This window comes from Chinchilla lanigera, unplaced genomic scaffold, assembly GCF_000276665.1.
Source record: "Chinchilla lanigera isolate Chin_1 unplaced genomic scaffold, ChiLan1.0 scaffold00126, whole genome shotgun sequence".
NCBI classification, from domain to species: Eukaryota; Metazoa; Chordata; class Mammalia; order Rodentia; family Chinchillidae; genus Chinchilla; species Chinchilla lanigera.
In genome coordinates this window covers 2,871,059-2,895,503 of record NW_004955527.1, presented here as the reverse complement: position 1 = coordinate 2,895,503, position 24,445 = coordinate 2,871,059, and the positions used below count along the sequence as shown (strand labels likewise).

The window sequence follows — 24,445 nt, the reverse complement described above, 5'->3', positions numbered from 1 at the left end:
ATATATAGTGGTTCACATAGGTGATGTGATAAAAAATATGGTGATTTTTAAAATTTTAAAAAACATATTACAGTAAAAGGCACGTTGCCACTAATCCCCCCACACATACTTCAGATACACTTATCCCATTGTTCTTGCCACTTTCTGAAGCAGTTCTGAATTCTCCTTTTGTGAGTGTCTTTACTTGTGCTGTCATGGCTGCCTCAGAGTCCTGGATTCAAAATGTTTACCTTTCATGGTCATTTTGGCTTTGAGGAAGAGCCAGAAGTTGCACAGTGCCAAACCCAATGAAAAAGGTAGGTGAGGAGACACTGTGATTTTTTGTTTTGTTTTGTTTTTGTTTTTCTCCGGTACCGGGAACCAAACTCACGACCTTGTGCTTGCCAGGCAGGCACTTTGCCGCTGAGCTAAATCCCCAGCTCCACTGTGATATTTTTCTTCAACAGAAATCATAGTAAATGTTTTGAATCAATTCAGGTCATCAAAGCAGCCACCAAAAGACACTCAAGAAAGAGGATTTCCAAAACTTCTTAAGAAAGTGGCAAGATTAATGGGCTAAGTGTATTTAAAGTTGGGGGAAAAAAAAAAATAAATAAAGTTGGGGGAATATTTTGAAGGAGATTAATGGCAATGTATCTTTTATTGAAATAATTTTTTATTTTAATTTACATGAACCATACTGTTTTACTACATTGTATATTCCTTCTCCACCTGGGGACGGCATTTGGCTTGACATTGGCAGCCATTTTATAGAGCTATCTGTTGCGTTTGGCCACAGAACTTAGGTGAGCACTGGAGTAACCAGACCACATGACATGAAGTGGCTCATGAAGTCTTTAAGGAAAAGAAGGTTTAATACCCAAGTAATAGTGTGGAGTGGATGATGTATGACCTATACCTTCTACCTTCCCCTTTCCTAAAGGTATAGCCAAGTCACTTAACCTTGATGTATATTTCCCCATCCATAAAATGGGTACAATAATGGCACTTGGTTCATGGTGCTGAGAATGTGAACCAGTCCCTATGTGTTACCTAGAACAGTGCCCAGCTCATCATCATAAACAGCTGGCACACTAGCTTTTATTGTTTCTAAGACCCATCTGGGCTTTAAGGGTGAGTGCAGGCTCAGTGCCCACATGGGATCTGAAGTTCATCCCTTTGGGATTTTTTTTGTTCATAGTACAGAACATTGAACCCAGAACCTCTGTACTAAGCTGCTGAGCTCAGACTTGGGATCCTCCTGCCTCAGACTCCCAGTGTGGTCTTTGGGACCTTAACCTACTCGAGTGCATGCTCACACTGTGTCTGTATTTATTTGTTCACACCACGTGTTGGTATTTGCTAACACTCTGTGTGTATTTGCAGCCAAGAGGAGGAGGAAGAGGCCTCCTCGAGGTACTATGTCCCCAGCTATGAAGAAGTGATGAACACAAACTACTCGGAAGCCAGGGAGGTGGAGCAGAACCCCAGGCTGAGCGTCTCTCTCCCATCCTACGAGTCCCTCACAGGCCTTGACCAAACGACCCCCACAAGGGCTGAGGTAGAGCCAAGCCCCTCGAACCCCCCCAACAGACAGAACTCCAAGTTAGCCAAGCGCCTGAAGCCGCTGAAGGTTCGCAGGATCAAATCCGAGAAGCTTCACCTCAAAGACTTTAGGATCAACCTCCCGGACAAAAACGTGCCCCCTGTCTCGATTGAGCCGCTGACGCCTCCGCCACAGTATGCCGAGGTCCAGGAGAAGGCCCCGGATGCCCGGCCCCCCGACTGACGGCCCCTCTCCGGCCGTGCCCTCTGCCTCCTGCCTCACACAGTCCTCACTGCACACTGCGGTGAGCCGCGTCGAGCCCAGTGGAGACACACACTTGGCCACTGGGAAAGGGGATTCTGTGATGGACGGGACTGAGGAAGGCCCAGGACCCTCCGCGGCAGATGCGGCCGAAGAGAGCTGTCTGGGTGCAGTCCAGGGTGCGGCAGCGACTTCTTCACATCTTCCTGCCCTGATGCTGAATCCATCCCTGGCGACGCCCTCCGCCTTTGAGCGAGGAAAGGATGCGTCGCGGTGTGTTTAGATTGTGGCTGTTGTCTTTTGCTTCTACCGTGACTGTTTTTTTCCAGAAGAAAACAAGTTGTGCATTTCCTCTCTTTCCTGCATCCTGAAGTGGGCGCAGAGCGAGAACCTGGCCCAGCTTTGCGCCCAGGCCGCGGAGCCACTTGGTGCAGAAAGCCGTTGAGTGGAGGGTGGACCCGGGTGACGGCTCTCTCGGGGTCCCTGATGCTGTCGGTTCTGTGAGGGCCTTGGGCCTGATGAACTCAGGCACGTGATGTGTGTGATGATATCTCACTGGTACAATTTCCTAGTGGTCCCTTCTGCGTGTCAGCAAAACAGAAGGCTGTAGCCACTCCCCTCCTTCTGAAATGCCATGGGACTGAGCTTTTTATAATAAAATATTTTCTATGTAGTACACTTGGTGGTACAGTCATTCTAGCAGCTCTTCCTGTACTGTCTTGCTCAGGGAACGGTACCAATACTAACAGCTAATTGGTACCAATAGGTGCAGAATACTTGGTTTGGGCCAAGTGTGGCCCGTATGCTGTCCTGCATCCTCGATACCCGAGCCTGGTAGCACTGCCATTCTCGGGCTAGCTCACCGAGACTTGGGGGTGTTTTTAATATGCCCCAAGTCACATCACAGTGAGTGGACTTGAGGTCACAGGTCTGGCCCCAGGGCCTGAAGTCTTACGCCTCTGTGTAGCTCCATGTAAAGGGCATTTCTGTACAGGCTTTGAATGGGAGCTGTGCCTCCCAAGAGCCCACGTGTAGATGGAAACTTCTGCTTGCCTGAGCTGCAGCTCTGCACCCTTCCACGCATCCTTCCCTGGGAACTGGCTAGAGAGGGAACTCAGCACAGGCTGCGGTGTGTCCCCAGCTCTGACAGTGGCTGAGCGAGTCCTCCCAGAGGAGACGGTGACTGCCGAGAAGTGCAGGGAAGGAAGCCTCTCAATGAGGAGAGACACCCAGGGACCATGAACCGTGGAGTGTGGGCAGAGGAGAGGAGCGAGCGTCAGGGCCCGGGCCTTGGCCTTGGAGGGAACCCTGAGTGCAGAGCATGCCTCCCTGGTGGTGGCGGGCATGGGGTGAACTGTGAGGCGGTGCCTGCCAGGGAGCCTGGTTGGAAGAGAAAACGCTCAGGCTCTGGAGGTTTCTCTGCAAGTTCCCAGCAGTCAGGAGGTGGATTTCCTTCTTAATGTGCAGTGGCGGTAGCACCTGTCTTTCCCTTCCATATGCAAATACATAATAAAAGAGGGAGCTGTAGGGATCAGCCCCGGTGTGGCTCTCCAAGTCTCCTGTCCCTGGCTGGGTGCACTCTCCATTACTAAATGGGAAGCAAAAGGAAAGATGGGAACGAAAGGTCCCAGGACAGCTGAGAGGCGGTGTTCTAGAAGGGCTGTCCATCTGGAGCGTCTGCCCAGCCTGGAGCCTCCCTGGGGAAGAAAACCCTTTCTGAATGGACGGATGGCACCCAAGGGGTACGAGGCCCTGATCTCTGGAATGTGGAGCTCTTGCCCTGTGTGGTAAGGTTTTTGCAGATGTAATTAGATTCAGGATTTGAGAAGAGATTATCCGGGTTGTCTAAATGGGTTCTAACTGCCAACCACAAGTGTCCTTACAAGTGAGAGACAGGAAGACACACACAGAAGAGAGAGGCAACGTGACCATAGGGAGAAGACGGGGGTGCTGGGAGCCCCAGAAGTGGGAGGAAGGGAAAAGTTCTACCCTAGAGCCCCCAAAGCTACCCAGTGCACCCTGTTGGCGCCCTGATGTCAGCCCAGGTGATGCTGATTTTGGACATCTTGCCACCGGAGCTGTGAGAGAACAAGGTTCAGTGATCTCAGAAGCCATATTTGTGATAACTTGGCAACGTCCCAGTTATTAAGATCAATATCAGCACTTAGAACTGATCATTTCAAGCATTAGTGCAAAGTGCTTAGATGATAACGGATTTAAAGCCATGATCCTGTGATATACCCAATATACAGATGAGGAGACTGAGGCAGGCCCAGAGATGCTCAGTCCCCACAACAAAGAATTATTCTGTCCCACAGCCGATAATGCCAAGATTGAGAAATCCTGCCCTGGGTAAAGGGAGCTCATTCTCTTGGGCAGTGGGATGTCACTCCTACAGCTGGGCTACCCAGTGTTATCTCCCTCAGGAACAAGCAGGGAGCTGTCCTCCTTGGAGACCAGCCTGAGTCTGTTACTTAACATTTTCAAAAATGTCACTTTTACAAAGACTGTTTTTCTAACCCTCCCACGATGCCAGAATTAAAAATCTAATTCTCCATGACACGACATAAAATGATTTCCCTTCCTTTTCTCCATTTCTCCAGTGACTGCCAACCTACATTTAATGGAATTTTAATAAACTGCAATAACCTGGAATTTATTAACTGTACTATTAGGGATGTGGGAAAAATAAGGGTTGGTGCCACTTAAAACTCAAATAGACTCTGAGAAATTTTAGATTATTTAAAAGCATGCTGGGAACCAATGAAGGGTATATAACAAAATAAAATAAGTAAAATATAATTTTGGAAGCAAAAGTTATAGCATGTTTTTCCCCCACCCCTGGGTTATAAATCTCAGGGGAAAAAAACAATGTCAGGTAGTACAGCTTGCTTCTCCAAGATAAACTAAGCTCAGCACTACAGAAAATTTAGAAATTCTGCTGGAATGTTTTGAAGACCAAGCAATGTTCTTTGTATTTACCCTTGAAATATCATATTTCCGAATTTATTCTTGATGATCATGCCCAGTCAAGAAAAATCATTATCATCTACTTTAAGAAAACACAGAGAAGAGAAAAATAAGATAATAATATGGTATAAAGCTTTTACTTTTTGGATAAAATCTGACAGACCACTTGTGTGAGAAAATGAGTGAATATGTGACATCAACTAGTACACAAATGCACCTGCTTTATCTAATTTGCTGCCTCTTTTAAAATTAGAGAGAGAGAAAACAGAGGCGGTACATCTTTCTTTTTATTTCTGACAAATTCAGTGTCTATTTTAAAATCAGTTTCAGGTCCAGGGATGTAACTCAGTGATAAAACACTTGCCTAGCATGCAAGAGGTGCTGAATTCAATCCCCAGCACTGAGAAAAAAGTCACTCAAAATCAAATTCGAAGTACTAATTCATAGACTGACCTTTTAAATAGGAAAGGACAAGTCATGCTGGTATTTGCCAACAGTAAATTCATTTTCGCACTAACTGAATTGTTTTAAATCAGCACAAATGCAGCAGAGAGAAACACAGACAGGTACATCTTACAGGAGAAGCTAGGGGCAGACAAAGGCAATAATTTTAATGACTAAAAGGCCACATGAAGTTTATTGAAAACATCCATTGAATCCATCCGAATGGCAAAAAAGAATCAGATTGAAAAAGTTTAAGCTTAGAGTTTTAATGTTTATTTTCTGGGTTAAAAAGCCAGAAATTCTTTTCTGGGTTAAAATAAACCAGGGTTTTATTTTAAAATTTTTCCATTGGTTAAAAGCAGTCAAAATGGCCCATTAATCTTTCCTTAGGCCAATAATAGATAGGTCTCATGAGGCAGGAGAAGAGCCAAGAACAAGACCAAAGGGGAAGCAAAGAAGATCAGACACTTCGGTTCTGCGTGTGTTGAAAACAGAATGTCCCATGCTTCTACCGTCCAGGTAATGGAATTCTTATACATGTACATCTGTATACGTGTTTTCATTGAGCAAACATTGAACTAAGTGGAGTATGATTTTTGTCTTCATGGATTTCTTCAAGTCAGAGTTTCTCAACCTTGGCACTTGGCACACATGGGTAACATTGATACTGGGCTAAGGGTGGGGAAGGCCAGGCTGCTCGGGTCACTGTTGGGGATTGACAGCCTCCCCAGCCTCTACTCACTACACATAGGAGCACCTCCTAAAGGCGGTGTTAGGGTTTGGATCTTAAATATCCCCGAAAGCCGATGTGGTGAAGATGTCATTGTGAGCCGTAGAGATGCTGCAAGGTAGAAGAGCCTTTAGCAGTTGGACCTAGTTGGAGGTATTGAGAGCCCTTCCCAGTCCTTATCACGGCCCAGGGTATATTTGTAATCCCATGGAAAAGTTACTGGAATTCAGTGAATTAATTCCAATCTACCACTTCCAGTGTAACCTATGGCAAGAATAAAGACACTAAGGCATATTTTTGGTTATGGGGAGCCAAGAGGTCCTAAGCCCAGCCACGATGATGGCTATCAGGAACAAAGGCCTCAACTCAAGGCCGAACCCAGGTTTTATTCATTCATGAAGAAGGGAGCAGCTGGAGGGTGAGTGACTGTGAGAATGCAGGAAAGTACATGAGCGCTGTGAGCTGGGTTAGGTAGAAGGTCTGGAATCACCTCTGCCGATGCAGACAGAAGGATCTGCACAAAGAGTAATCTGCATGACACAACTGAGATAGTATCTAATGTTTTGGGGTCAGTGCTTCAGCTCTGATGTGTAATCTTCCAAGTCTACAGAAGTCATAGCCTCTATTTCAAGGCTCGATCCTGGAGGCTCCATCCAAGCTGACAGCGTGGAGCATTGGCTCTTCATCCTGTCTCATCCAGGCTCACACAAGGGAACAACAGGTAGGGGTTCTGGGGAAACACATAGGCCCATCTTCAAAGACTACCATCAGCACCTCAGCCGGACCAGTATGCATTGCTTAAAGCCAATTGAAGGGATAAGGAAAAGTCCTAGTCAGCTCTGTGCGTATCAATACATGGAAATAAGGTTAGGCTCAGCCAAAATGGAGACAATTGCTCCTCTTTTAAGGACAGTCGCCGAGGTGGTCCTCCTCAGGGAGGAAGGTGATGATCGAGAGCAAGCCCTTGGCAGGGATACTAGGATCCCAGCTCCTTGTCCCTCCCCTTCCTCTCTCCTGGCCATCATGAAGCAAGAAGCTTCCTCCACCACTCCCTACCATCATCTTCTGCCTCACAGACCCCAGAACAAGTCAACTGACCCTGGACCGAGACCTCTGACACCATGAGCCTAAATAAATTTTCTTCCTTATAAGCTGATTATCTCAGGTATTTTACCACAGTGACGGAAAGGTGATTAATACATGTGACAATCAAGAATGTCTCCAGACATTGTTGGAAGTCACTGAGGAACAAATATGCTCCTAGTTGAACACCACAGCTATTAATCTCCTAGGGAAAATTTTCTGTATGGAGAAATAGAAAAAATGCTGTCACCTGAATGGCAATTTCCATGTTTGTAAAAAGAAATATTGACCTGCTTTGGGTCACAAGACTGGGAGTAAATGAGTAAACCATATGAAAATGCTACAGAAAATAGGATTTTGAGCAGGAATATTTTTTGTAGTTCATCTTGTCCCACTTCCTTGTACGGGGGAGGAAAGTTGAGATAAAGAGATGTTTACCTAAGGACCACACCAATGCTCTGCAAACATCAAAGGTTACAGCTAAATACTGAACGGTTCACACCTGGAAAAACAAAGGCCACAGGAGCCATCCTGAGATGAGATCACGTGAGTGTCAAACCAAATAAAGGATTCAATGGATTGAAACATACCTACATATTTAATCTATATTCCCAATGATATTTTTAAATGCATTAGCCATCTTTTATGTTTGCTTTTTACTCTGAATATTAACTAACGGGAAAGAATTCATCATCGATTCTGCCTTTCCTTAAACAAACTGTATTTTATGATTCTACTTATACAAGGTATCAGCCATAGTCAAATTCATAGAAATAGAAAGTAGCATGATAATTGCCAGTACGGGGAAGTAGGAGAAATTGAAAGTTATGTTTAATGGGTACAGAATTTCAACTTGTAAGCCGAAAGGTTTTTGAAGATTGGTTGCTCAGATAGGAATATACTTAACACTACTGAACTGTACACTTAAAATGGTGAGAGGTGGTAAAATGATTAAGGTGTATTTAACAATAAATTAAAATAAAACCAAGATGCTGTTGGAGGAAAACAGATTTGAGTGAAACTTTACAATGGGTGGATCAGCCTGTTGGCACTGATCCTACTAATCAATCTTAGCATCGTTAAAAATGTACCAACCATTGTAGAATACTAACTCAACATGCAAAAAAATCAACACACTAATGATAAAATTGATTTAAAAATTAATTTTATTCACACTAGCTACAAAAAATAAATACTGAGGAATAAATCTAACCAAGGAACTGGAGGATCTCTACAATAAAAATTATAGAATATTGATGCAATCAATAGAAGATAGCACCAACAACTATAAAGGTATCCCATGTTCATGGATGGGAAGAATTAATATTGTTAAAATGTCCATATTTTTTAAAAAAATGTCCATATTACCTACAGCTATCTATAGAGTCAATCTAATTCTTACCAAGATGGAACTGGCATTCTTCACAATAATAGAAAAAGCATTCCTAAAAAGTATAGGGACTCTCAACAGACCACACATGGCCCAAGAAATTCTGACCAAAGGGAACAAAGATGGGGACACTGCAACACTTGACCTCACAACATACTTAAAACTTATGTGACCAAAGCAACATGGTACTGGCATAAAAACAGATGCACAGGCCAATGGAACAGAGTAGAGAAGCCACAAACAAAGCTTGTGTTACTGCCAGTTGGTTTCAACAAAGGCAGTAGAGAACTACATCAGAGAAAGGAAAGTCTCTTCAATAAGTGGTGCTAGAAAGTGGATATGCAGAAGAAAGACATTAGACCCCAGTCTCCCACTACCAGAGTTCCACACTCACGATAGGATGGAGGAAGAAGAACACAGGCTGCCGGTAAGGTCCTCTTGACAAATCAGGCCTCTTGTTCTACCAGTTTATGGTTCACAAATCATTGAAACCGCAAAGCAACAACCCACCAAATCTGGGATGTAAATGTCCTGCAGAACAGAAGACCCAGTTTCTCTAGCGAATCAGTGGTGTTTTTATTTGTTTGTTTGTTTGTTTGTTTTTTTGTTTGTTTTTTTCCGGTACCGGGAACCGAACTCACGACCTTGCGCTTGCCAGGCAGGCGCTTTGCCACTGAGCTAAATTCCCAGCCCCAATCAGTGGTGTTTTTAAAAGGGAAGTGATGTTACAGGTTAAAGAGATTTCAGAGACATGGCCACCAAACACTTCTAGATTTCGATCATGTCAGATCCATAGTAAAAGGATGTCTTGTACAGATCAAGGGAATATGAGCAAAAACTGAGTGTCAGCTTTGATATTCAGGGGTCATTATTCATATGGTTAGTCGTGATCATGTCATAAAAGGGGTGATGTAGAGAAAAAAAGAGCCCTTTTCCATTGGGAAGTATTTATGGATGAAATAATCCAGTTTCATTTAAATTTATCCAAAAAGGCAGAAAAGAGAGATGAAATAAGACTGGGAAAATGTTGAAGCTAGATAAGGGGTATAAGTAAGTGGTTAATTATATCTTTTTTCTGTGCTTTTGTGCGTACTTCAAAAATTCCATAATAAAAAAAAAGGTTAAGTAAGCATCTCAAAATAAAGAAACTGGGAAGCAAGCAAGGCCTTTCGATGAGCCTAGGAAAACACCATTCTCCCAGGGATTCAAAGCTGAGAGGCTGTGACATCTCTTTGGTGACCACGACACAGAGATTTGTCTGCAGTTGAACCTAGGAGGCAAAAGATGGCCAAGGGCAGAGAGAAGCCAAGGCCTGATGACGTCACACAGACCCCTTTTATTTTTTGTAATCAGTGAACTGGCTTTCATGCTGAAGCCAGTTTGTGATCTGTCACTCCACAGTAAGAGTCCCTGTGTATTACCCTTAACACATTACAAAAAGCGAACGAAGGTGGTGGCCAAGCACACGTCTCCTGCCCCGCCCTGCACACTTAGCCACGCTTCCAGCCGCCATCCCCTCGGCTCCCTGGACCCCAAGCTCTTCTCCCCTTCTCTTTCTCCTGAAATCCTGTCCATCCCCCAGCATTCAGTTCAAATGCTTCTTTTTCCTTAGAGCCTTTGCCGACCCCTCCAAGCCCACCCAAGAAGAAGAATGTTCCCCCTCTCCAGCCCCAGGGCCCCTCTGAACCCGGGTGCAATACTCAGTCCTGCTGCTGAGGACGGTAATTACCCAGAAGCATTTCTGCCCGGCTCGCTTCTTGACAGCGATCCAAAGTCAGACCCAGATTAGAAGGGACGATCTTGGAGATCAAGTTTCAAAAACAATCCCTCTGTAGAAGAAGTCAGAACACACGGTGAAAGATGAGGATTTGGGTGATGGGCCAGAAAGAAAAGAACAGTTGTTCTTGGGAAAAGAGAGCGCCTGTGTGGGGCACAGAGAGGAAGGAGGGAGAACTGAACACACTTAGACGGAATGGAATGCTGCAGGGGAAACCTGAGCAGAAATGTCTAGAGAGACGCAAGGTCATGTGCGGAGAAAGGAAGATAAAAATGTGTGTGCCAGGAAGGGCCTGAGACAGTAACAGAACTCTCAACGTCAGAGCCATGGAAATAAGAAAAACAGGCAGATAGCCTTACGATGTGGCAACACCTGCAGAAGCAAGGGAGATGACCAAGGATGAGGTCACTGTAACCGGGACCACTGGGAGGTGAACTGCTGACAGAGAGCTTTGCCCCAGTGGCAGGCGCCTATCTGCTCGCTCTTGGCAGCAACCTGGGGCGGCAACTCTGGGCCACCCTCTCCTCCTTCGCAGTTCAATGGACACGGAGGGCCTGGGAGGACGGGCAGTTGCTGGGAGTGCCCACGGAGCCACTGTGGGCCAACGGTCAAAGGGAACCGAGGTGTCAACTTAGGAGCCACCAGGCGAGTGTTTCCCTTCTTAATTCTTAAGCTCAGTCAAGCACCAGAGTCTCACACAGTTCTCGGGCCTCCCTCCCCAGGACTGATGGTTTCTGTAGGTGACAGAACAACTAAACCAGAAAACCTCCGGTCACAGAGCTGAAGGGGAAAGCTGGTTAAGCATCGGACTGTATTTCTAGAAACACATGGGCTCAGGCGCGTCAACTCCCCCCTCACCCATTCAGTGGCTCACACTCTCACGGGCTCTCTTCTGGGTCTCATTTAATTTTTAAAAATTTTATCAAGTGCCAGCTATGTGACAGGCACTGCTCCGGGCACCTGAGACGTGGGTGAACATCTCAGCATGGTAGGTTCCAGTTTATACTCTGGTCCTCTAGCAACCCGGAAGCTTGCAGGGGCTGTCTAGGTACTCAGCCTGGCACATGCGGCCAGGTTTAGGACCTACTGTCCCAAGGAACCCCGGGTCAGAACTCCCCTCTGTAAGGACAGGAAGGAGAATAATATTTAAAAGCTCTGGGGCTGGGGATTTAGCTCAGCGGCAAAAGCGCCTGCCTGGCAAGCGCAAGGTCGTGAGTTCGGTTCCCGGTACCGGAGAAAAACCAAAAAAAAAAAAAAAAAAAAAAGCTCTGACTGGAATGTTCATACCCTGCTGAGGGAATGGGAGCTGGTACCAAGCACTCTGGAAGAATCTTTGGCAGAATGTCCTAAGGCTGCGTGGGGCATACGCTATGACTCAGTGACTCCTCAGTGGGTGGTCTGAACACTTTGTAAAAAAAAAATCCATCAAGTGTACAGTTAGGACCTGTGCACCTTTCAGTGTGCGTGTTACCTTCAGTAAAGGTCAAGCAAAATGAAGCATTTTGGAGTCAGACATCCAAGAGTGAATCCTAGAACCACCGCTTAGCCAGATGGCCCCTGGGTAAGTTATTTGACTTCTCTGTGCCTCAGTTCCCCCTTCTGTAAATGGGTTGGGCCAAGAACTACATAAAACTATGCATAACCTGCTGCCTGGTACTTGGTTAGCTTTCATAAGTACTTCCTGGTTTTGTTAACCATCTTGCTAAAGGTTACGTGATTCACAAAATATGGTGGAGGTTTGTCCAGATGCCTACAAGTAGAATTTGTCCAGGAGAGAATGCTAGGTTCCCCGCTGTAGAAGTCACCTGGGAAGAACCTCAGCCTGTCTTCGATATTCACTCCCGATAGGTCCCAGGGAAGATAGCCAAAATGACGGGCACAGTTCAGCCATTGGGTTTGCTGGGGGTGGACACTGAGATTTGGTGCAAATAAAAGCTTTCCCAGGCGTATGTGCCCTGGGTTGAGAAGCAATGGATGGTAGGGATTGCAAACACGCAGAGAGGAGTTCTATGTAGCAAGCTCCCATCTACAGCTCCAAGGATATTAACCCTTTGAATCCTCACAGTCTACACTGCCACTGGTTATATTTCACATGGAAAGCCCTTCTGGACCTTGTTGCAGTCCAGAGGAGTCCACATTTGTAATCCCAGGGGAAAGTTATTGGAATTCCGATAAGTGATTCCAATCTACCACTTCTAGTACAATCCACGGTGAGAATAAAGACACTAAGGCATATCTGTAGTTGTGGGTAGCCAAGGAGGTCCTAAGTCCAGCTAGAACGATGGCTAACTGGAACAAAGGCTCAATCCATGGCTGAATCCCGGTTTTATTAATTTGTAAAGAGGGGAGTGGCTCGGGGATGAGTGACTATGAGAGTGGTGGAAAGTAGATGAGTGCTGTGAGCTGGGCTAGGTCGGAGGCCTGAAATCACCTCTGCAATATGCAGAGAGAGAGAGATGCAGAAAGAGTAATCCGCATATCATAGATTGGGGCAGTATCTAGTGTTTTTTTGGCGGGGGGGCTTCAGTTTTGATGTATAATCGGCATGCCCTCAGATGTTAAGGCCTTTTTCTCAAAGCTCAATCCCAGCCCACAGCGTGGCATCACTCAGCCTAGCTCACACATACTACTTGGGAGCTATAGGCAGGGCATCACTGCCCTGTCACATTGCTTTGAAGACCACACAATAACACCTGGGCTAGACCCATTTACATTGCTTAAAGCCAACTGAGGGGATAAAGACAATCTTAGTCAGCTCTGTACATATCAATACATGGAAACAGGGCCATGACAACTTCTCCTCTTTCAAGGAGAGCTGGCCTGGTAGTCCTCCACAACGTCACAGGTGAGAGAAATGGAACAGAGACAAAATAAACAAAAATAAAAAACCCTGAAGTTGGGAGCAGCTCCCTGGGTCTGCAGTTTTTGAATGGAACACACCAGATGAACAGCAAAGGAACTGACTTTGAAGCTGATTTGCAAGAGAAATGAATGTTCCAACACAGCAAGAAAAGAGCCCTTTCAAGACCAAACTCTGTGCTTTCCCATATTCTGCTGGGGAAAGGGCCAGGGCAGCTGCACAAGGCCTCGGGCACCAGTTACACTTTCCATGATTTGAAATTATTTTGTGGGTCTCTGTGTGCATCTGTATATAACAATCAGTGCTTGATAAGCTTACACGGCCAGGTTAACAGGCTAGGGACTCTCTAGTGGGCCTTCTGCTCTCTGTCATCTGTCACCCTCACAACTGCTAGGCTATTTCCTGCTCTTCCTCTCTCTTTCCCTGGCTCCCTCTCCCACAGTAGAGGCCAATGGAGCCTCCCCATCTCTCCTAGCTGGGGCTGGGGCTGAAGTCAGCACTTATGTCCTGTTGGACTGCAAGGGCCACAGGAAGAGCACCAGGCAGGTCTCCAGAGAGCACAAGATAGTCCAGGGAAGGTAGCTGGGAGGAATTGAATTTTTATGGGGCAGGAAGGAAGCCCAGTACCCTATATCAGGCAGGTGGGGTTGGTGGCAGGCCTGAGTTGCCCCCTCTTAGCTTATGGCCCCTTTTCCCCTTGCCTGGGCTCTGCCTGGGCCTTTGGGACAGCTAGGAGCTCAGCCTGCTCAGAAGTGAGGGGAAGCAGGTATCATCTTGTGGTTGTGACAGCTGTCACCTGTAGCCCCCCAGGGGAAATACCTTCCCTGCTCATCAAAAGACGTTGCTTGGCTGACAATGGGGTTATGTCCTGATAAGCCCATCATAAATCAATAATACTGTAAGTAAAAAATGCAGTGAATGCACCCAACTTCACAGCTTAGCAGCATCTTACACCAGTGATGATGTTTGGTAAGTTGTCCCAGTCTTTTGCAATGAAAGACAATTTTTCCACTGACGGGTTTGGGGGTGGGTGGTTTGGTGATGATTCAAGTGCATGACACGTATTCCACTTTATTGCTATGATTATTACTTTAGATTCTTATAAGGAGAGCACAACCTAGACCCTTTGCACGCACAGTTCCCAGAAGGGTTCGAGCTCATATAAGAATCTAATTTGGACACTGATCTGACAGGAGGTGGAGCTCAGGCAGTGATGTGAGCAATGAGGTGGGGCTGTAAACATAGATGAAGCTTTGCTCCCTCTCCCATGGCTCACCTTCTGCTGTGTAGCCTGGTTCCTAGCAGTCTACCAAAAACCAGCTGATTCTCCATATGGTCACATGGTGGATTGGGAGCTGTGGCCCACTGCCACTGCCCAGCATCAAGAAAGAATCAGGGCTGGGGGTGGAGCTTAGTGATAAAGTGCTTGCCTAGCAGGCACAGCCCTGGGTTTGATCCCCAGTGCTGCAGAAAAACAGAGACAGAGACACAGAGAGACAGAGACACAGAGAGACAGAGAGTAGCATACTGTATATCCCATCACCAGCCTGCGGAAAGACCAAACTTCAAAATTTGAAGTAGGTTTCTACCGAATGCATTATCACTTTCATAGCATCATTAAGTTAAAAAAAAAAAATCATTAAGATGGAGACCATCTGCAGATTCAAATCCAGCCAGGTTTTCTAGCTGGTGTGCCTTCAGGTACCTTCTTCTGCTTCTCTGAGCCTTATGTTCCCTGTGAAGAGGGGTGATTATTTTACACAAATAATGATCAGGTCACTATTCTGGGTGCTTCTCCCCAGAGCACAGTCATGGCAAGGATTAACCGAGAGGATCCACACAAAGGATGGAGCTGGGGCCCCCAAATTGGAAGCCCAACTAATATCACTCACTCCCGTAGTGTGAAGAAGGTGGGAATGAGGAGATGGGGGGGAACCCAGCTTTTGAGATACCAACCTTTCCATCTGTACCCTTCCCACAGTATGGCTTTGGTGACCACCCAGAGCTCAAAAAAGCAGACTGATCACAAGCACAACCAGGAAGCCCAACTAAACTAGATTTTTTTTTGCTTCTGAGAAGTATTTTTAATACACCATCCTTATTTTCGTGCAAGGGAGAACTCTCTCAGCCCAGAAAACAATATCATAAAACCTTATCATCGGGTGTTTCATTTGGTTCTGGAAACAAGCACAGACTACACGGTCTTGGGTTTGGAGAGTTTGACCCAGGAGACAATGGGGCGCCCTGGCGGAAGGTGCATACAGTCAGACTTGCGCAACTTCTACTCCACTGATTGTCAGCTCCTCGTTTCTTCCTTGAGAGACCAGCTGAGGGCACCGTGGGGATGTGCAAAAGCTAGCAGGGCGGGACGGCTATTCTAGCTCTTGGCCAGCTGGGGTTCCCGGGATCCGTCTGGGAGTGAAAAAGACTGGGTCCTGGGCACACGTCGGTGGTGAGAATTTGCTACAAGCGAGCACGGGGTGGTACTAGGGGAGGCAGGTGGAACTGGAGCAGCAGCTGGCTGGACACTCCGCTGTCCTGGCGCTCGGCAGGTCAACTTCCATGAGGTCTCCTGTATGGCCCTCTGGTTACCATAGGTCAAGTGCACATGGTTCATTTCTCTTACAAAAGCCTCCCGAGGTTTTCTCAGGACCCCTCCTCTATCATTACCTGCCTGTGGCGTGAGGTGTTACGGGGACAGTCCCAGGGCTGTCGGCTCCCAGGCAGAAGAGCCGGGTCTGCAACGGTGGGACAGATGGGGACGTGGGAGAGTAGATTTGCTCACTGTACCGACGCACCCCTCCTCCTAATCCCGCGCGCTGGACAGGGCTTTCTAGAGCACAGAGACTGATCCAGTCAATTGTGGGACCACAGTCTGAGCTTAGAGGTACAGGGAACGTTCGCAGAGACAAAGAAAGAACAAAAGAATGAATAAAGACCTGATTTAACAGGGAGGGAGGGCCAGTAAGGCTGTGGGTTTGGAGACAGCCTTTCCCCAGCAGAGTCCTGCATCCCTCTCCGATGCCCTCTCCACTCCTTTCTTGCTCTAAAAGTCCCTGTGAGGTTCCCTCTGCGCCTCGGTTTCCCCACCTGTGGAATGGGGCAGGCTCTGGATGTCTGGACCACAGGGAAAGAACAGACCCCCGCCCGACCTCTACGTTGGTACTCCAAGCTGCTACTCCACGCAGGCCCCGCCCCCACCGCCACAGGCCCCGCCCCGCAGCACAGGCCCCGCCCCTCTCCTCCGGGCCAACCCCCCTGGCGTTGCCATGGTGACGCACGTACACAGGCCGGGAGGCCGCGCGGGGTTCCGGCTGCGACCTGGAGACTCCCCGGACCCGGCGGCCTCGCCCCAGAGCGGGCCGGCTGGGCTCTCGGCGGAGGACGGAGCGCAGGCTTCCTCCTCCCGCCAGGTGAGTGTGGCTGGCCCACTCGCCCGCCCGAGGGGGCGGACCAGGGAAGGGACCCGCCCCGGGAGGACGCTGAGTGGAGGCAGGAGTGGGTGGGTCTCCGTCCGCATCCTCCCAGATCCGGCTCCGGTCGCCAGGGTCTCGGCCCCTAGGATGTCCAGGCGGCTACAGCTGGGATTGGGAGAGGAGCCCCCTGCCGCCTCGGTTTTACAGAGGACACCCACTCGTGGCCAGAGAGATTCCTCTGCATTCCCACGTACAACTCGGAGGAACTCCGGAGCCAGTGAGACCTAGGAGCCCTCCACAGAAATCTTCGTCCTTACTACAGTTCAGTTCCGAGCCATCTGTGGCCCGGGGGCTGCAAAGCACTGAAGCGCTTTGACTTCACTATATGCTTGGCGCTCTGTGGCATCAAGAGCTGATTTACAGTCTAACACTTTCAGTGTTCCCAGACAAGGCAAGATTAAAATGGGGAAATACTGCCTAGGCAGACAGCCAAAGAAATAGACTTTGAGCTTCCCTACCTGTTGTGTGGGACAGACACAGAAGTGGGGACGTGGGAGGAAGCCACTGTGGAAGATTCGAGGCTGCGCTGAGATTCCTGCAGACATCATTCTGAGCGCCCATTCATCCAGCGAGTATTTGCTGCGCTCGTGGAAGTGTTAGGCCCGGAAGCTCTGGAGGCTGGAGATGGAGTCATGCGCAAACTCTCAGGAATTGCAGAGGCTCCGGGATTTTACCCCACCGGCAAGCTAACAAGCTTAATGGGTGCTGGTGGAGACAAAGGACCGTACTACTCACTGCAGGGCAGGCAGCACGAGCTACATGTTTCATGTCCCCTCCTTGTCCCCAACCCCTTAGGGAGCAGGAGTGCACAACAGCCCAAATAGATGCTGCACATCCAGAGTCTGGGTCCCAGCTGAGGGAGCGTCAAGCTCAGGGAACCCCAGCCTTTTAAAGGGGATGCCAGCAACCTTTGCTGGAAAAGAGACACTTCCATGCGAAGGCTCAGCTGTCTCTCCCTGCCCCTTACTGCTGGGCGACCTGAGGCTCGCTGAGTCTGTAAAGTAGTAGGTAACTACCTTGAGGACCGTTCCGCAGAGGAAGAGTCGTTGTGACACAGTGCCTAGCACTCATTAGGGTGCCAGAGACGGCGTGGAAAGCAGAACCCCCTGGGAATCTTTACCATCACAAGTGGAGGGTTTTGATTTTCACCCATAGTCCAGCAGCTTTGCATTTGAGTGACTTCTCAGCTAAGAGGAAAAAAGAACTATTGTTCTTTGCTGTGACATCAAGACAGAGTGTATGGCATTGAGATGATGTCACTTGGACATGGCTTCCTCAGAAGGCGAATTCTGGTCTATGTTTTAGAACTTTTGAAGTATTTGTCTTTGAAGGCATGTATAGGACTTATTTTGAAATGCATCAAGGTATAAAATGGATAGATGAATAGATATATAGCAAGGAAAATATAGTACAGTGCTGACTGTAGAATCTAGGTGGTGGGTACATAGGCATTTTCTATCTACTTCTTTAAGTTTCCCTGCATGTTGGACATTTTCACAATAAAATGCTAGGGAAAAGTATGTGCAGAACCCTGATCACATGGCCAAGATATAATCTTGATAGTGTGCCTTTAGAAGTTTTCTCTTTTATTCTAACTAAATATATGAAAAATGCAGTCATTGAAAAAGAAAGTATCCGGTACTGCCTGCTTTCTCAGTAACTGACTCTTGGCACTTTATACCGTGTGGAAGGATTCCTTAGATTGGAGTTCTGAAAGTCCAAGTTAACAACAGCAATAATAGAAGTAGTATAAATGTGTGTCTGCAGTGTGCCAGGCACCACTGTGGCACTGAATCATCACAACCCCATTTTGCAGATGAGAAAACTGAGGAAGACAGAGAGAATAAATAATGCACCCAAGGTCACAGAACTAGTATGAGTGGTGGGTTGAATACTTGGCATATCTGATAGCTCCATCCAATGGGAGACAGACAGCAATTATCAGTAGAAATCACTTTGTTGTTGGCATAGTTTTGTGTGCTTGTGTCCTAAGTCCTTTAAGAAGCTTGATGATCAGATCCAAGCTCTTTTATGTGCAATGTCACTGTTAGAAAAGATGCTTTCAAGGGGCTGGGGATTTAGCTCAGCGGCACAGTGCTTGCCTGGCAGGCACAAGGTCATGAGTTTGATTCCCGGTACCGGAAAAAAAAAAAAAAAAAAAGATGGTTTCAAAAAGACGTGGGGTCGCTGTCAAGCTCATTTTTCCCCTCCTGTCTCTGCGGACCTCTCCCCGTGGACCTAATCTATGGTTACTTCATTCATTCTCCATCTGATATTACTGAATAATTAAGAGGACCATGTTTCTCTAACCAAATTCTTTCTGAAAACCTTGCCTAGGGAAAGCAGAGAGAATGAAAGCCTATCTCAAGAGCGCAGAAGGCTTTTTTGTCCTAAATAAAAGCACCACGATCGGAAAGCATGAGGATTCGGACCTGGTGTTACAGGTAAGACCCTCCCGCAGCCCTTAGCACTGCGGGGACTCAAATCTCTCCAAGCACCACAGCCACACCCGGCCGGCACCCACGTCCTTTTGTACCACCAGCAATCACTTGTCAGAACTACTGCATTTCCTCTGGCCTCTGCTGTTGTCCACTCCCCAGTGGTTCCGGGCTGACCACCGCCTCTGCGGATTGGGCCTCTCGCCCTTTTCAAAGCCCCTTGGGATTTTTCTGGGCCCGGAGGAGCCCCGCAGTGCAGCCCTGGACTTGGCCCCAGCACCCTTTGATTTCATTGCATTTTCAGACTTAGCTGTGGTGTAGTCCAAAGCCTCAGCTCGTTGACAGCCAAAGAAGCTAGGAAGAAAGAGAGGAATAATACAAACAGTGTCCTGGTGCTTTTTAAAATATTGAAGCGAGTTAAAGTATTGAAGTGGAAGGAGAAATGCAGTGAGTGGCATTTCTTAACTGGAAAAAAAGATTTTGCTTGGACCTCCCTCAACAGACTTGTTAAGATTTTTTTTTTTAATGTTTGAAATAATTACAGATTCACAGGAAGTTCCAAAAATAGCAGAGGGAGAATAAGAGTTTGCTTCCCCAAATCTTTTTTTTTTTTTTCTTTTGGTTTTTCTCCGGTACCGGGAACCGAACTCACGACCTTGCGCTTGCCAGGCAGGCGCTTTTGCCCCTGAGCTAAATCCCCAGCCCCTTCCCCAAATCTTTACATGTTTTGTCATTGTGACAATAGAAACACTAGAAAATTGATTTGGATGCACTGTGTGTGTGTGTGTGTGTGTGTGTGTGTGTGTGTATTCTGTGTCATTTTGCCACATATTTTGTGTTGTGAGCAGAACAGCACTGTTCTATCACCAGAAATCTCCCTTGTGATCCTTCTCTGTATTCACAGTATCTCTCCCTGCCACCATCCTAACCCCTGGCAACCACTAGTCTATTTCTCCATCCTGCCATTTTGCCATTTTGAAAATGTTACATGAATAAAATCATACAGCATAGGACCTTTTTGAGATTGGAGGTTTTATGTTTCTTTCATTGAGCCCTGGAGATCCATTTAGACTGTTAGTGAATTCCTTTTTATTGCTGCATAGTATTCCATGCTGTGGATGTACCAATGTTTCTGTAACCATTCATGTATCCGAGGACATTTTGATTATTTCTAGTTTGAGATTATTACAAGTAAATCTGCTATAAATAATTCCATATAAGATCTTGACTGAATATAAAATTTCATTTCTCTGGGATAAGTGCCTACCTGGAGTGTGATGGCTGGATTATATGGTACATATGAGGTTGATGCCTAAAGAAAACACCAGACCATTATCCAAAGTGGCTGTACCATTTTACATTCCCATCAACAACATATGAGATACAGTTTCCCTGTATCCTCACTACCCAGTGAGTGTTGTTACTGTTTTTATTTGAGGTGTTCTGGTTAGCATGTAGTTATATCTCATCTATGTCTTCATTTGCGTTTCCCTAATGGCTAACATATTTCATGCTTTTTGCCTTTTGCATATCCTCTTTGCTGAAGGTTTATTCATGTGTTAAGCCCATTTTTTAGTTAGAGTTTTGAGTGTTTTTACTAATAAGTCTTGACAATTCTTTATATAATTTAGATCTGAGTCCTTTGTCAGATATAAGGACTTTTCTCCTAGTCTGTACCTTGTCTTAATTTTCATAACAGTCTTTCACAGAATACAAACTTTAACACTTGATGATATTTTACTATATGTTGCCTTTCAATCCAGTTATCACTTTCCTTCTGTGGATGATGTATTTGACGTTGTATTTGTGGACATTTCACCAAGTCCTTCACCCTGAAGATTTTCTCCTATGTGTTGTTCAAGTAGTTTTATAGTTCTGTGTTTTATATTTAAATCTGTGGACCACTTTGAGTTAATTTTGTAAACAATGTGAGGTTTAGGTCAAGATTCATTTTTTTGTGTGTGACTACGTATAACCAAGTTGTTCTAGAACCATTTCTTGGAAAGAACACCATTTCTCCATTGAACTACTTTTGCACTTTTGTCAAAAGCATTTGGCCATACTTATACTCCTATACAAGTATGTTTTTTGAGTCCTCTGTTGTTACACTTGCCTGTCGGATCTCTCCTATGGTATGATGTAGTCTTTTTTTTTTTTTTTTGTCTTTTTGAGACAGGGACTCACTATGCAGTTCAGGCTGGCCTTGAGCTCACTTTGTAACGCAGGCTGGTCTCGAACACAACAATCCTCCTGCCTCAGCCTCCCAAGTGCTGGGATTACAGGTGTGCACCACCACGCCCAGCAGTATGATATAGTCTTGACTACTATACCATATGTCTTAGATGGAGGATTCCTCCATTTTATTTTTCTTTTGCAAAGTTGTTTTACTTAATTTAGTTTCTTTGCCTTTTCACCTTTTTTTTTTTAGAATAACCCTGTCTATATTTACAAAATATCTTGCCAGGATTTAGATAGGAATTGTATTTGAAACTATATATCAATGTGGGAAGAATTGATACCTTATCCTGTTGACTTCCAATCCATGAACATGGTATGCTTTTCCACTTCTATAGGTCTTCTTTAATTTCTTTCATTGGGGTTATGTATCTTTCAACGTATAAGTCTTCTCTTGTTTTGTTAGATTTACACTTAAACATTTCTCACATTTTGTTAGTTATGGTAAATAGTATTATACTTTTAATGTTGGTGTCCACCTGTTCATTGCCAGTACATAGAAATAAAGTATAATTGTTTTTTGTATGCTTACATGGTAACTTGCAACCTTAATTGAACTTCCTAGAAGCATTTTTGTAGCTCTTTTTGGATTTTATTTGTAAATAGGTAGGTCATTTGCAAATAAGAACAGATTTATGTTTTCTCTTTTTAATATGTATATCTTTAACTTACTTCTCTTGCAGTGGTGCACTGGCTAGGATTTCCAGTACTCTGTTAAGTAGGCATGGCAAAAGCACTATACCTGTTATGTTTACCTTGTTTCTGATTTTAGAGAAAAACATTCAGTCTTGCGCCATTAATATGATGTTAACTATAGGGCTTTTGGCTACTTTCCTCATCAAATGGAGAAAGTTCCCCCCTGTAGTCTTAGTTTTTGGAGAGTGTTTGTCATAAATTCAAAAGATTTAAAAATAGTTCAACATACCTCCCCTTGAGATTCTCATCCATGATATGTTCTCCCTACAAGGACACAAAAATCTTATTCAGTACACAAAGCTGAAAAAAAAAAACAAAGCAAAAGAATTTCAGTTTCTTCTTATCGTAATAAGGAATTGATGGATTTTACTTCCCGTCTGTCCAAAGTGGAAACAGGGATCTCTGTTGTGAACCTCAGTATGCTATTAGGAAACTGTAATAATTTTTAAAGGCAGTCTTTTGGGATAGGCAGATCTGAGCTTGCATCTCTTTAGGCCATTTTCTGGCTTTGTGACTTCAAGCAATTTACTTAATCACTCTGAACTCATTTTCTCCGTCTGCAAAGCACTTACCCCTCAGGGTTGTTGTGGGGCTTCAGTGAGAAAATGTGCATAAAGTGCCTGGCACACAGTGCTGAGTAAATGACACTGTGATCATTGTTATGGTCTCAGAAGATGAGGCGGAGAAGAATTCTCTGGGATCACAGGGTCAAGACAGGTATCCCTTGACACTAACAAGCTGTTTGGGAAAGGGAATTAACGAGGACAATTATATACACAGAAGTGGAGTTGCATTTATGGTACAAAAAGAATTGTTTACTGTTCCCCGGCTTTAAAAGGAAGTCAGCTGTTCTAGTTGTTGCAGCACCATTTCTTGAAAAGACCGCCACTCCCCCATTGAATGGCTTTTGCACTTTAAAAAAGGAAGCCTTTGCTATCAGCAGTGGTCACGTTGATTAGTCATGTTGATTAGGAATCACTTCAATTTCCAGAAACATGAACTTCCACTGGCTCCTGAGGCAGTGGATGACCCAGGGGTTTCCAGATTATTTGGGAATGGACTTTCGATGGATTCTTATATCTTCTGTCTTGGTTACTTTTCTCTCATTGCTGAGACAAAATACCTGATGCACAAAATTAAGGAAGGAAAGGTTTATTTAGCTCACAGTTCATAGAGGTTTCAGTCTGTAAGGCAGGGTGGAATGGCAGAGGGCAACAGTTCAAGGTGGCAGAAGACAGCAAAAGCAACAAGAGCAAAAGGGGCAAAGAGTAAGTCTCTTTTCCTCCCTTATATTTTATGCTACCGGCCCTCGGTTGGGGGTAGCACTCACACCATCTCTGTGCCATCTTTTTGCATAGGCTCAGGATGTTTACAAAAGGAGGACCCTACCCCCCTCCACCAAGTTACTTAGTTAAACTTGTAAACTTCTCAAGTTGACACAATGAACAGCGTCCTAGAGCAGTAAGGGCATGTCCTCTATACCCTAGCATGTAGAACTGCAGAGTTACTTAGTTGAGCTTTCAGACTTCTCAAGTTGACACAATGTATCAACCATTACCTTAGACACAACCACTTCTCATAGCTTAAACAGAGTTAGGGGAGGAGTTGTAGGGAGACAGGCCAGTTCCCAAGTTCTGAAATCTACAGACATGGCAGCATTTTTCAGTTTTACGAGAAGTGAAACTTGCCCCGCTGCTGACCTCATTGGGCCTTTCAGATGAACCTCAAAATCATGCTTGATTAGCTGCAGGCCACCAATAATCAACTGATCATTTGCGCTATTTGTGCCACTGAAAATCATTCCACTATAAAGTTCACAAGTCAAAATAAACAAGCAAGCAAAAACCTTAGAATTGCCTACCAATTACACTTAACATAAAAAATGATCATTTATTTTATTTGCCTGGGTAAATCCTAAAGAATAGGGAGCTGTGTATCTAAAAATTTATATTTGTTGGCAAGGCTTGTATGTTGATATCATTACATTTTGACATCATTTTTACACTTTCTAATAAAGGAGGAAAATAAGTCACTTGTAATCCTATGACTTGGGGACAATCAAAATTGATTATGGCAAGGTTCACCCTCAGGGCTTTTATTTCCAGAAAAGAACCACCGGGACCTGTGTTGTCACCCTTGTTATTAACGCTGTGCCATTGTCTTTCATGGCCCCCATTTTGCAGACATCAGGTCCATCAAAATAACCAGAAGAGATAAACATTTTAAATCAGTTCAGGACATCAAGGCAGCCATGACAGAACAGCTACAGACACTTAGGAAAGAAGACGTCCAGAACTGCTTCAGAAAGTGGCATTGGCTGGGTGTGGTGGCACACACCTGTAATCCCAACACTCGGGAGGCTGAGGCAGGAAGATTGTTGTGAGTTCGAGACCAGCCTGGGCTACAAAGTGAGCTCAAGGCCAGCCTGAACTGCATAGTAAGACCCTGTTCTCAAAGTCATAGAAAAAGAAAGTGACATAAATTATGGGTTAATTGCGTTCAAAGCAAGGAGAAGTATTCTGCGGGAAAATTAATGTAATGTGTCTCTTTTACTATAATA

General features: G+C 45.5%; 2 protein-coding genes across 8 annotated transcripts in view; both read left to right on the top strand.

Annotated features, from left to right (window-relative positions):
• Positions 1-2,464, top strand: part of Tmem51 (transmembrane protein 51) — a 51,503-nt gene extending 49,039 nt beyond the window's left edge. For all 7 annotated transcript variants that reach the window (XM_005409885.2, XM_005409884.2, XM_013507419.1 and 4 more), the window contains one exon: positions 1,366-2,464. In XM_005409885.2, the coding sequence (XP_005409942.1) occupies positions 1,366-1,768 (403 nt within the window). In that variant the 3' untranslated portion in view covers positions 1,769-2,464. The remainder of the gene's footprint in view (positions 1-1,365) is intronic.
• Positions 2,465-16,368: 13,904 nt separating this feature from the next.
• The window catches only part of Fhad1 (forkhead-associated (FHA) phosphopeptide binding domain 1), a gene marked incomplete in the record, with an annotated part of 122,506 nt that continues 114,429 nt past the window's right edge, over positions 16,369-24,445 (top strand). Inside the window, 2 exon segments of the mRNA XM_013507414.1 lie at positions 16,369-16,453; positions 18,854-18,960. Of these exon segments, the coding sequence (XP_013362868.1) occupies positions 18,868-18,960 (93 nt within the window).